The sequence below is a fragment of the Schistocerca nitens genome, chromosome 6, assembly GCF_023898315.1.
Source record: "Schistocerca nitens isolate TAMUIC-IGC-003100 chromosome 6, iqSchNite1.1, whole genome shotgun sequence".
NCBI lineage: Eukaryota > Metazoa > Arthropoda > Insecta > Orthoptera > Acrididae > Schistocerca > Schistocerca nitens.
In genome coordinates this window covers 114,724,012-114,736,309 of record NC_064619.1, presented here as the reverse complement: position 1 = coordinate 114,736,309, position 12,298 = coordinate 114,724,012, and the positions used below count along the sequence as shown (strand labels likewise).

Genomic DNA, 12,298 nt, shown 5'->3' with positions numbered 1-12,298 from the left:
TCACTTGTTCTTTCTAGTTAGGTCATAATTCAATATTCAATATGTGTCTGTTCTGCCTTTCGTACATTTAATCTGGCATGAAATAATACAGGGTGCCCGTTATTAAAGTTCTAGTTTGAAAATGCTGTAGAAAGAGAATCACAGCTCAGAATGACATCAAATTTGAACAGTGTATTATTACCGCTGGAGGGAAACATCGTGGAGCAAAAAAAGACTTCAACATTTTACCATTAGTAAAGTACCTGATGGAGTGTGAGAGGTAAAAATTGTAGGGGAATCCAGGGCTTGACTATGGCAAAAAGGTTGAAATAGGTGTAGATTGCAGTAATTATGCTGAGTTGAAGCGGCTAGCACAGAATGGACTAATGTTGAGAGCTGCTTTAAACTAGTGTTAGGACTGAAGACAACAACAACAACAACATCATTAATAGTGATAACTAAAAATATTTAAAAACCTTCTGCATAAGAGCCCACTTGAGGTCCAGTTGGGCAAATCTTTGTCTGTTGCTGTTTTTCAAAGCTAACAGTGCTGGGCAAACCTTCTGCACATCTCCCATGAGAAACACTTTCATTCCAAAACCCAAATATTCAGCAGTTGGTCTCAAAATCTGTTGTGAAAGAGGTAATTGTGTGGAAGAAAAAGAAGTGAAACAAAATGACAGAGTGGCTTTTTAGGTTTCTTTGCACGATATGTCATTTTCAACCATTCAGATAAAAAAAACTGTGGGCCCTGCAGCATTTCAGGGCAAATAGTAAAGGAATAAAGAGCTTTTCAAAATCCACTTTATCTTGAGAGTTACTGGCTGTAATGCTACAACAAATACTGCAGGCACGCGCTCATGCACTCTACTCCCCCTTCGCCCCCTCCACGCGCGCGCGCGCGCACACACACACACACACACACACAATACAAGAGTTGAGAAAAAGCTAGGACTAAGGATACTGGCCTGAAGCTTGAGAATCTGTATCTCCATTTTTAAATGCTGGAACGACCCTACACAGTTTATGTTCATCAGTAAAATACCCCTTAGATGTAGAGGTTGTCCCAGGAGAAATTGTCAGTACTCAGGGATAAGACAGAAATGATTATTCGAAGCAAGAAAAGTTTAGTAAACATGGGCTCTAAAATCCATACCTGAAGAGCTGTGGGCACTTTTTCAGTAAAAGAGGTGTTTCACGGTAACAAAGATGAACAAGTGCTCATAGCCCTTAAGGTATACACTTTAGAGCCCATGTTTACTGGACTTTGTTGTTGTTTTGGCACATGCTGCCAGTGCTCAAAATATGGAGACTAAAGAGCTTGCAGTAGGAGAGCTGTGTTTCACATTATCAAAAACAAAGTAGTGCTCAAGGCTAACTTGATAAATCTAGGAAAAAATAATGGAGCACAATATGGTTTTAGGGAAAACTATAATATGTTGATGCCATAGAATATGTAGTCAAATACCTCCTCCTTAAAGTGTTTAAAGACAGAGACTCTGCTCAAGTCCCTTTTTTTGTGATTGAAGCAAGTCCTTAGACTGTGTGGACCCTGCAACACTTTAAAAAAAATGGACTTACAAGACATGAGAGATAACAGCTTTAAACTATTAAAACATACCTGCAAAACTTTGAGCAAGTTTTCTGTGTTTGCAAAGAAATACCTTGTACTATACGCCGACAGAACTTTCCTTCTCAGTAGTACTGGTATAAGTAGCCTTAAAACATGTGTTAAAAAGACAATTGCTCTAGCATCTTATTGGTTTAAAGCAGATAGATGTGTGCTGAATGAAAATAAAACCCTGCAGGTAGTTTTTACTCTAAAACACAAGGTATTGTCAGATGGTCCAAATTCTGTTAAGTTTTAAGATATATGTTTAGATGGTAATTATTTTGGGGCCAACAAATAAAATATGTTATTGGTATGTTATCTAGAGTAATGTAAGTGTTGAGATGATTTACTGGCTGTGTACCTGAATTATGTGTTAGAACATCCTATTTTTGATGTTTCCAAAGCATAATATCTTACAGTATTATTTTGTGGGAAAACTCCAGTTGTGTGCGTCACATGTTAGTACTCTAGAAGAAAGCTATTAGGACGATTATTGGTTTACATTATATAATATGTTTTAATTTATACAAAGAACAAGTTACCAGGAACAGTAAAGAGAGAAAATGTACATTGTTACAGCACAAGAAGCAGTAGATGCATTTATATTCCATACCTCACACTGTCAATGTCATTTAAGTGTTATGAACTCATGAAATTGGAATTATTTAATAAGCTTTTACAAACTGTAAGGGATCTACCTGAACAAGCATTCAGACAGACAGTGCATACTAGTTAGTTGCTCACCCACTCTACAATATAAAAGAATCTATTAACTGTAATATAAAATTTGATGTTGATAGCTAATTGAAGTATCAAATGTATTGTACTGGGTATGTGATGTTCTCTATTGTTGCAATGGCATCATGACAATGTTATGATGTATTGTTGTTGTTATTGCTTTATGCAGAATAGAAAGAAATAATATCAGAGACCGAAGACAGAGCAGGATACAAGGAATCTGAGAGGCTTGATACTTCCATGCGCCCTGTGGAGCAACTGTGAAACATGCTTGTATTTCACAGATATATCAAGCTCATTGGAGGGTGAATACTTTCCTTCCCTCTCTGTCACGCAGCTGAATCAATACAATAAGGGAAAGAACTGAAGTGGAAACAGTAGAGTGAATAAAGATAACTACTTACCATACGGTGGAGGCTTTGAGGAGTGGATGGGTACATAAATGAGAAACAAAAGATTATAGTCAAACTATTGAATCTGAATCCTTTAGAGGACACACACACACACACACACACACACACACACACACACACACACACACACACACACACAAACAAAATCCACTCAAATGACCACTGCCTCTAGCTGCTAAGGCCAGACCAGGGAGAACATTACACTCACTGTATCACAGAACGTCGACAATGAAGTACGTATGAACACAGTGGAAAATTCTTTATAGCCCACATACTTCTAAATCATGTTCAGTGCCACTCATTTGAATAGTTTCCAGCACATGGTTGTGGGCATGCCAATGAAATGTGTTGAGTTAGACCCTGCTGAATGAATGGCCTCATATGGTGACAAAGGCTACAATTTCAGGTTCATGTTAGTTATGCTTTGATTAAAATTACTTTGGATTGGTGTTCCAATGAGTCAATTGATAGAGGCTAGTTGTTGGCCAATCTTAGTTCTTCTTTGAGTGCAGCATGCTCGCTGTGTTGCTTGTTTTCTATTCAGTTTTATAAGGATGCACTGAGTGTCTCAAATCTGTAAAAGTCTGAAAAACCTGTGTTCCTAGTTGGTATGCAGTGGTTCTGTCTGGTTTATTATTATTTCAGTGAAACACAGCTTATGTTGTTCTATGGATAGGCAGCTAGACTGCCAGAAAGAAATATTAACTTAAAAGAAAGATCTGGAGGCAAATTCTGCAAGAATAAGTGTTGTTGCATTTAGAAACCTATATAGTCACACTGATAGTACCACCTGTTGTCAAAAATGGAAGAGCTGGTGTTGCACTGATACAAATCCAGAATAGAGAAACACTGAAAAAGAACAGAAAACACACTACACTACACTGCTAAATGTATCCTACTTCAGTAATTTAAGGCTCATTGATTAATGGAAAGATGCTCTTACTTTGTCTTAATTATCCTTAAAGGGTATCATACAAATGATATATTATATCTCACCTAGGATAAAATACTGATTCTCTGATTGCAGTTGTTCTTAATAAGAAAATTGGTCATTTAGAACAAGATACCGGTTAAGTGGGTCATAAGCAGAAGACAAATTCTCATCCACTGTATTGGATAAGATCCAAAGTGGGATATAGTTGCTTGTAGGCTTTCAACGAGGTCACTTAGAGTATTCTTATTGCAACATCTGACGTACTCAACATGGCATTTCAGCCCCCAATGACTTTCGACTATCGCTCAAGTACAACGTTTTCTGCGAGAATTTTTTTATAAAATCACATTCTAAATACAATTTAAAGACTTAAAAGTATAAATATTCAGGATGATTAGGTAATAACAACCCAAGTCTGCCTTCAGCTGTCGGAGACTGTGGTCAGTGTGTGTGTGTGTGTGTGTGTGTGTGTGTGTGTGTGTGTGTGTGTGTGTTCTATTTTTGATGAAAGCCTTGTTGACCAAAAGCTCATTTTTCAACAGTCTTTTTGTTGTGCCAACCTGCAACTCAGCATCTCCGCTATGTGGTAAGTGACAACTATCCTTTTCCTAATATTGTTACGTTCCGTCATAGATTTTCCAGGATGATTAGGTCTTTTTTATGCTAAAGGTAGCCATATAACTTGGTCTTTTACAGTTCTGTCCACTGCTGGCACTGGAGTAACTCACTCCATCTATGAGGATTGGAACTTTAATATTTGCAACTATTTATTTACATCTTCCACAAAATAGATATTCATTTCAAAGCTTTTCTGTCCTTTGGTGAAGTCACCAGCATTGTGTACAGCCTGTTTCCAGTGACATGGTAGTCGTAGGATGCCCTGAGGAATGCCTGCCAGTTGTACTGATAGTTCGAGTGGAGTGGTCTGTTGCCCAACAGATCTCTTTAACAGTTCTGAAGCAAGTGCCATGAAGTGCTTCCTTCAGTTCAGGAACCAAGTTGAAGTCACGAGGGCTTAAGTACGTGGTGCGTGATGGGTGGTACAGTACATATCAGCTCCATCGATCAAACAGTTCATTCACAGCTTGCACCAAATGCGCATGAGAATTGTCATACAAAATGATGGGAGGGTCCTACAGAAAGTGTTGCTGATTATTTCTCTCAGCTGTTCATTTTTGGAACACTGTCTGCAAACATCTTAGAGAAAGAATAAGCAACACTTTCTGCAGGACACAACCCTCATTTTGCAGGACAATGCTCATGCAAGTAGGGTGTAAGTTGTGACTGATATTTTTATTTTTATTAATTGCCACAGAAGTGATGCACCACACTCCAAAGACTTAAGCCCTTGTGACTTCAACTTGAGTCTTAAATTGAGGCAAGCACTTCATAACCTTCATTTAAGAATTTTTAGAGGAATTTGTCTGAACTATCAACACAATTGGTGCTACGAATGTTAACCTGCAGCTTCCACATGACTGGGTTATACCCAATGCTGGTGACCATTTTGAAGAACAGAAAAACTTTGAAACAGGTATCTATTTTGTATGAATTGTAAATAAATAGTTGCCACTATTAAAGTTCCAATCCTCGTATGTAATAGTGTTTTAATTTGAAAACATACAGCAAAGCTATACATGAGTTTTGTTTGTCAACCTAGAGTTTTTCTTATAGTAATGCCGAACTTAATGTCAAGTTTTATATGACCTTTAATAAAGTCAACAAACAAGATTGGCAGATTGGTGCACATAATAAATATGACTTCTGTTGTCACGTTTTTGTACCTAAACTATATACTTCTATTAAAAAAAATGTAGTATACTCCAATATCTGACTTTTATATTTGTGCTTCATATTCACAGAGGGAATAGCACGTCTTAAGGAGAAGGCAAAGAAGAGAAAGGGTCGTGGGTTTGGTAGTGATAATTCTGCAAGAGAGGATATTAAAGAATATGAAAGTATGGATGCAGATGGAGACGAAGAGCCTGGTCCGCAGAGATGTAAGTATTCTGTTTATTTGAATTAAAATTATATTATAATTTGCATCTCTTCCATGTTAAATATTGATTGTTACTGTGCTGCAATTTTTGTGCAGTTTGTTTAGTTATTCCAGAAGTGAGTGAGTATTTACCTTTGTTTGGGCCATGCGTCATATTTCTATGATTTTGAAAGAATCTGTGTAACTTTCAGAGACTTCATTTTTTTCTCATTGAAAGTAACTGTGGTCATTGTATCAAATAGAACCACATCAATTGCAAAGGAAAAAAAGTTTACACTACAAGCAAGATAGCAGAAACACTCTTATGAACTACTGGAATAAAAGCAATAGTAGCATGGCTGTTGTACACAAAAGAAAAGACATATTTGTCAATGTATTAAAGAGCAAAAGCAAGGGTTGAGAGAATGCAGAAGCAAGTGAATGAAAGATATTCAAGTTTTGGATGGATGCAAAAGTTGCGTCCAACATTGGACCAGAGAAACCCATATTTGAGAATGAAATTAAAACCAAAAACAGATTTTTTTGTTTTTGTCAGACCTTTTCAGAATTTGGCAAAAAGATGCTTTTTTCTGTCTCATGTAGTATCAATAATAAAGCTTTATGTTTTGATCACTTTTATATTTGTTTTTGCACTCCTGAAGTGATGATTCTTCAGTAATGGAATATTTATGAAAGAAAAATGTTATCGCATTTCTCCTTATTCTTTAATAATCATTACAGACTCTGAGGTCTTACCACAGTTAAGTGCTGTTTTTCAACAGCTAGTTCGTATGTTTTATTTCTTTTGCAGACTTTGTTTCTTTCTCTAAAGAAAATATTTTTACTAACTTAATCTTGTAATCCCATGCTTAATATGAATGCAGTCTCAGCCCTTGTGAGGCAAACTGAGGAGCTACTTGATTGAGAAGTAGCGGCCCCGGTCTTGTAAACAGCCATATGAATGGGAGAGCAGTTTGCTGACCACAAGCCCCTCCATATCGGCATCCAGTGATGCCTGCGGGCTGAGGATGACACGGCGACTGGTCAGTACCGTTGGACCTCCATAGCCTGTTCGGGTGGAGTGTGTTTTTTTTTTTAAATATGGGTGCCGTTGAGTATGCGTTGTCAAAGCATACAGATTTGTTCACCTCATAAATGTGCTTAGGTACTCAGAAGAAGCAGATTGTATACGTCTTTCACAATTATGTTTGATACATTAGACACATGCTGTGCCCATTGAAGTAAGATCTGGTCAGATTTTAATGCTCTAAAATTTGCAAAAATTGAAATAATGAATATTTACTTGTCATGTTTACTGTATGCCAGTGATTGGATGCATGACAATGCACATGTACTTAGAAATATACATTGTAAGGCTTCTGAAATGGTTGTGACAAAAATTTGTGACTCATTTTCGAGATACATTCCTCACACATAGAAGAAAACACATGAACAATGGTCTGAAAGCACTTTATCTTCATGTTAAAGATCATTTTCTACCATTTTTTGTAGTACTTCAATGATGCAAAACATACAGGAACAGAACTCACCAGAATACATGAGGAAACAGTTCCATGAAATATTCAAAATATCCTCCATTAATATTGATACATGCATCGCCCTGCTGTTATATTGAGTCCTGGTTGGGCTTACATACACTTAGAGTACTTTGTACGGTTTCACTGCTTTCGGCAATACAAGTATGTAGGCTTAAAGTATCTACTGGTGCTTTACATGTAAGGGCTTTCAAATTCCTCTAAAAATAAAAATAAAAAACCTCTTGATTTTAGGTCTGGAGAATGTGGAAACAAGGTGAAAATGCTCCTGATCAGTATAATGTAAATTTTGGAGCCAAAAGATTTAAGTAAAATTGAAAATAATAAAAATAATGATAACGGTAATAACCGTATGGCCATTGGCCTGGTGCATGTATTTCACTTGGACATCACATCAGTGACTTGTATGTCCCAGATCAAGTGGAACTCAGTGCACCTAGACAGTCACCCATCCAATCGCTAACCAGCCCAAATGTTGCTTACAGTTGATTTGGTGACAACGAATGTTTCCAATATGACAAGGATGTAATATTGTGATGTCCAGAGCAAGAACCATAGATTGATCATCAGTTCCCGTCTGTTTTGTTAAAGACGTTTCTTATTAATTTTATAAATAATTAATAAGAAACATCTTAATAATTAATGATGAACATATTGATAGTTTATAAGCAACATCTTGATAGTTAATTAGAAACAACTTCAATAATATTGAACGAACAGATGCCCAATCTATGGAGTGTAATTGATCTCTATTGTTCTCTTGCCTTGGGCCTCATAACGTTAATACTAAATTAATGAAGATTTGTATATGCTCCCAGATTTGTTAACAGTAGGTTCAGTCAACACACAAATATTACAAAACTAAAATGGTAATCTGTTGAGACGACAATGTTCTTTTATGAAACACGTCTGAGAAAATTTTGAGTACTGACATTTGTAGCTGATTGCAGAATGATTTTACTGCCACCAACGTATGTTTTGTATTAAGGACCACAAACATGAGAAAAATTATGGCTTGTACGGAGGCATAAAGATAGTTATTTTTTCCCACATTCCATTTGTGAGTGAAGCAGAAGAAGAATTGACCAGTAGTGGCACAACATACCTTCGTGGATGCACTGTATGATGGCTTGCCGAGTATGTATGTAGATGTGTGTTTAGAAATATTAAAAACAAGCATATAGAATAAAATGAAAGTAAAAAAATGATGACACCTCTTCAAAAACTAAGTTAATTAACCTGAGGTGCATAATTCCTGCTAAACTTGGACATACTATTAAACATCAGGATTAAAGTAAGACGTAAAGACTAAGGGTCAAATCATAGAAGTAAACCTGTTCTGTACAGGTAGCCTACCACGAGTCACAATGATCATAATAAAACATTAAAATACTTCAGATTTCATAATAGTAGCAATTATAAATACATAGACATTAATAAAGAGAATACGTGAACACCTGAAAGTGATCTAGCTAATTAAAAGTCAGTATTTAAAACTACTTTAAATCACAATAAATTATCATCTCAGATGCGATACAAAACATAAAAGAAGAGCTTAAAGTTGAGAGATCTACATATGCACCAAATTATTGCAAACAAAATGTGTGTGAAATCAGTAAGCAAAAATTTACGCAAAATATATTATTTATTTTTATTTATTTACATGTCAAGTTACATAGGACCAAATTGACGAGCAAATCTCCAAGGTCATGGAACATGTCAGTACATGAAATTACAACATGAAAGTAAATAACAGATAAAAATAAATGTTTATGAACCCAAAAAGAGTCAGTCCATAAGTTTAAGTAAACACAATCAACATTACAACAAGAATCAGCTTAATTTTTCAAGGAACTCCTCTACAGAATAGGAGGAGTGACCCATGAGGAAACTCATCAGTTTCAATTTAAGAACACATAGATAACTGCTAAGATTTTTGAATTCGAGTGGTAGCTTATTGAAAATGGATGCAGCAGTATACAGCACACCTTTCTGCACAAGACTTAAGGAAGCCCGGTCCAAATGCAGGTTTGATTTCTGTCGAGTATTAACTGAGTGAAAGCTGCTTATTCATGGGAATAAGCTAATATTGTTAACAAGAAATGATAATAAGGAACATATATATTGAGAGGGCAGTGTCAAAATATGCAGACTCATGAACAGGGGTCACTGGGAGGTTCACGAACTTACACCACTTATTGCCCGAACCACCCATTTCTGAGCCAAAAATATCCTTTTAGAATGGGAAGAGTTACCCCAGAATATACCACCATATGACTTACGCGAATGAAAATAAGCAAAGTAGACCAATTTTCATGTCAAACGATCGCTCACTTCAGATACCATTCGAATAATAAAAATGGCAGCGTTAAGTCTTTGAACAAGATCCTGAATGTGGGCTTTCCATGACAGCTTACTATCTATCTGAACACCTAGAAATTTGAACTGTTCAATTTCACGAATCATATGCCCATTCTGTGAAATTAAAGTGTCAGGTTTTGTTGAATTGTGTGTTAGAAACTGTAAAAACTGAGTCTTACTGTGATTTAGCATTAGTTTATTTTCTACAAGGCATGAACTTAGGTCATGAACTGCACTATTTGAAACCTAGCCAATGTTGCACACAATATCCTTTACTACCAAGCTAGTGTCGTCAGCAAACAGAAATACACACACACACACACACACACACACACACTTAACTGTACCTCACTCAGACCCCACATCACAGCCATTCTCAACATTGTGAATAATGACCTTTTGCTGTCTCCTGCTAAGGTAAGAAGTGAACCAATTGTGAGCTACTGCCTGTATTCTGTAGTGGTCCAACTTCTGGAGCAATATTTTGTGTCAACACAATCAAATGCCTTAGTTAAATCGAAATATATGCCTAGCGTTCGAGACCTTTTGTTTAATGTATTCAGTACCTTAGAAAGAAAAGAGGATATAGCATTTTCAGTTGTTAAACAACTTCTAAAGCCGAACATTTGATAGCAAATCGTGTGATATAAAATGATCAATTATACTTACATACACAACCTTTTCATTAACTTTTGCAAACACTGATGGCATAAAAATGGGTCTAAAATTATCACATTATCCCTTTCTCCCTTTTTAGAAAGCAGCTTTACTACTGAGTACTTTAATCGTTCAGGAAACTGACCATTCCTAAGGGAAAAATTACAAATATGGCTAAATACGGGGCTAACATGCGCATCACAGTACTTTAATATTGTGCTAGGCACTCTGTCATAACCATGAGAGTCCTTAGTCTTCAGTGATTTAATTATTGACTCAATCTCCCTCTTGTCTGTGTCACAGAGGAGTATTTCAGACATCAATCTTGGAATGGCATTTGCCAAGAAAGTTATATGGATCCCTGTAGAAACTAAATTTGTATTTAATTCCCCAGCAATGTTCAGAAAATGATTGTTAAATACTTTACGTATACTTGATATTATCAGTACTATAAATATTTTTACTACAAACTGACTTTACATCGTAGATCTTGCGCTGCTGACCAGACATTTCCTTCACAACTGACGATATGGTTTTAATTTTATCCTGTGAATTAGCTATTCTATTTGTGTACCACATACTCTTTGCCTTCCTAATAACGCTTTTAAGCACCTTATAATACTGTTTGTAATGGGCTACTGTAGACTGTGACTATTTCTAACATTTTAATATAATTCCCATTTTGTTCTACCTGATACCCTTAGTCCACTAGTCAACCATCTGGGGTGCCTGTTACTGCTAGTACCCCATTTAGAACGTTTTAATGGAAAGCAACTCTCAAAGAGCATGAGAAATTTGTTAAGGAAAGCATTATATTTATCATCTGTGTTATTGGCACTATGAACATCCTGCCACTCTTGTTCCTTGACAAGGTTTAAAAAACTCGCTATTGCTGTTTGATTAACTTTCCTACATAATTTGTAATTAAATGTGACATTTGTTTGAGTACTAAAGCCTTTTAGTGTTAAAATTTGTGCATTGTGGTCTGAAAGGCCATTCACCCTCTTACTAACAGAATGCCCATCTAGTAATGAAGAATGAATAAAAATATTGTCTGTGGCTGTGCTGTTGTTCCCCTGCACCCTAGTTGGAAAAAACACAGTGTGTATCAGATCATATGAATTTGAGCTCTACCAACATCCTTTTTCTTACACTATCATATACAAAATTTATTGAAGTCACCACATGTAACTAATTTCTGGTAGCCTACTTCCTACAAAGTGAATCAAGAACCCTCTCTAGCGTGAGCAGAAATGCTCTGAAGTCAGAGTTAGGGGACCTACAACCAACAACAATTAGAAGTTTAGTTTCTCTAAGTTCAACTGTCCCTGCACAACATTCAAATATCTGTTCAGTGCAATGCCATGATACATCTATGGACTCGAATGGAGTACTGTTTTTTATATACAGCCAGCTAATCTGTATCCTGGTAAAGGAAGTTTCTGAATTGAATTGTCAAATTATTTAAGTGGTGCTCTGATATACCAACAATTTCAGAGTCAACGTCTATAAGCAGTTCACTAACTTTATCTCTAATACCTCTTATATTTTGATGAAATATGCTAATTCCTTCTCTACTTGGAAACGTTAAATCCTCTGAAGGTGAGCCCTTAGTTAGAGGGTCTTCATTTAAGCAGGTATACCTATCAGCTGACTTCATTCTAAAAAAGGTGCAGCTCTAACACGAACTACTACAGGAATTTTTCCATAAGTGGTCCCACCACCACCACCACCACCACCCACTACACTGTCACCTATAAGCTTTGCCAGCCTTCCCTTCCCATACCTATCGAGGTGCAGGCCATGCCTAGTGAATCCTGGTCTACTGATGGACCCAGCTTGCACCATTGAGATGTGACCCATGCCCTCTGCCATCAGCGGCCTCCCCAGCCCCATGTTAACAAGCCTAACAGCCGCATTAAGATGAGGCCGGTCATGACGCTGAAACAGTTGCACGAAATGCACATTAGTGCCACCAGTTTGAGTAGCTATCTTTACCAGGTCACCATCTACATCATATTTCCCATCCGTATCAAGACTGTTTCCTGCTCCACTATCACTACCTAATCC

At 36.7% G+C, this 12,298-nt stretch overlaps 1 protein-coding gene across 1 annotated transcript in view; it reads left to right on the top strand.

Moving 5' to 3' along the window:
* The window catches only part of LOC126263135 (RNA-binding protein 8A), a 73,335-nt gene that overhangs the window by 37,308 nt on the left and 23,729 nt on the right, over positions 1 to 12,298 (top strand). Inside the window, exon 2 of the mRNA XM_049960159.1 lies at positions 5,539 to 5,676. Within this exon, the coding sequence (XP_049816116.1) occupies positions 5,539 to 5,676 (138 nt within the window). The remainder of the gene's footprint in view (positions 1 to 5,538; positions 5,677 to 12,298) is intronic.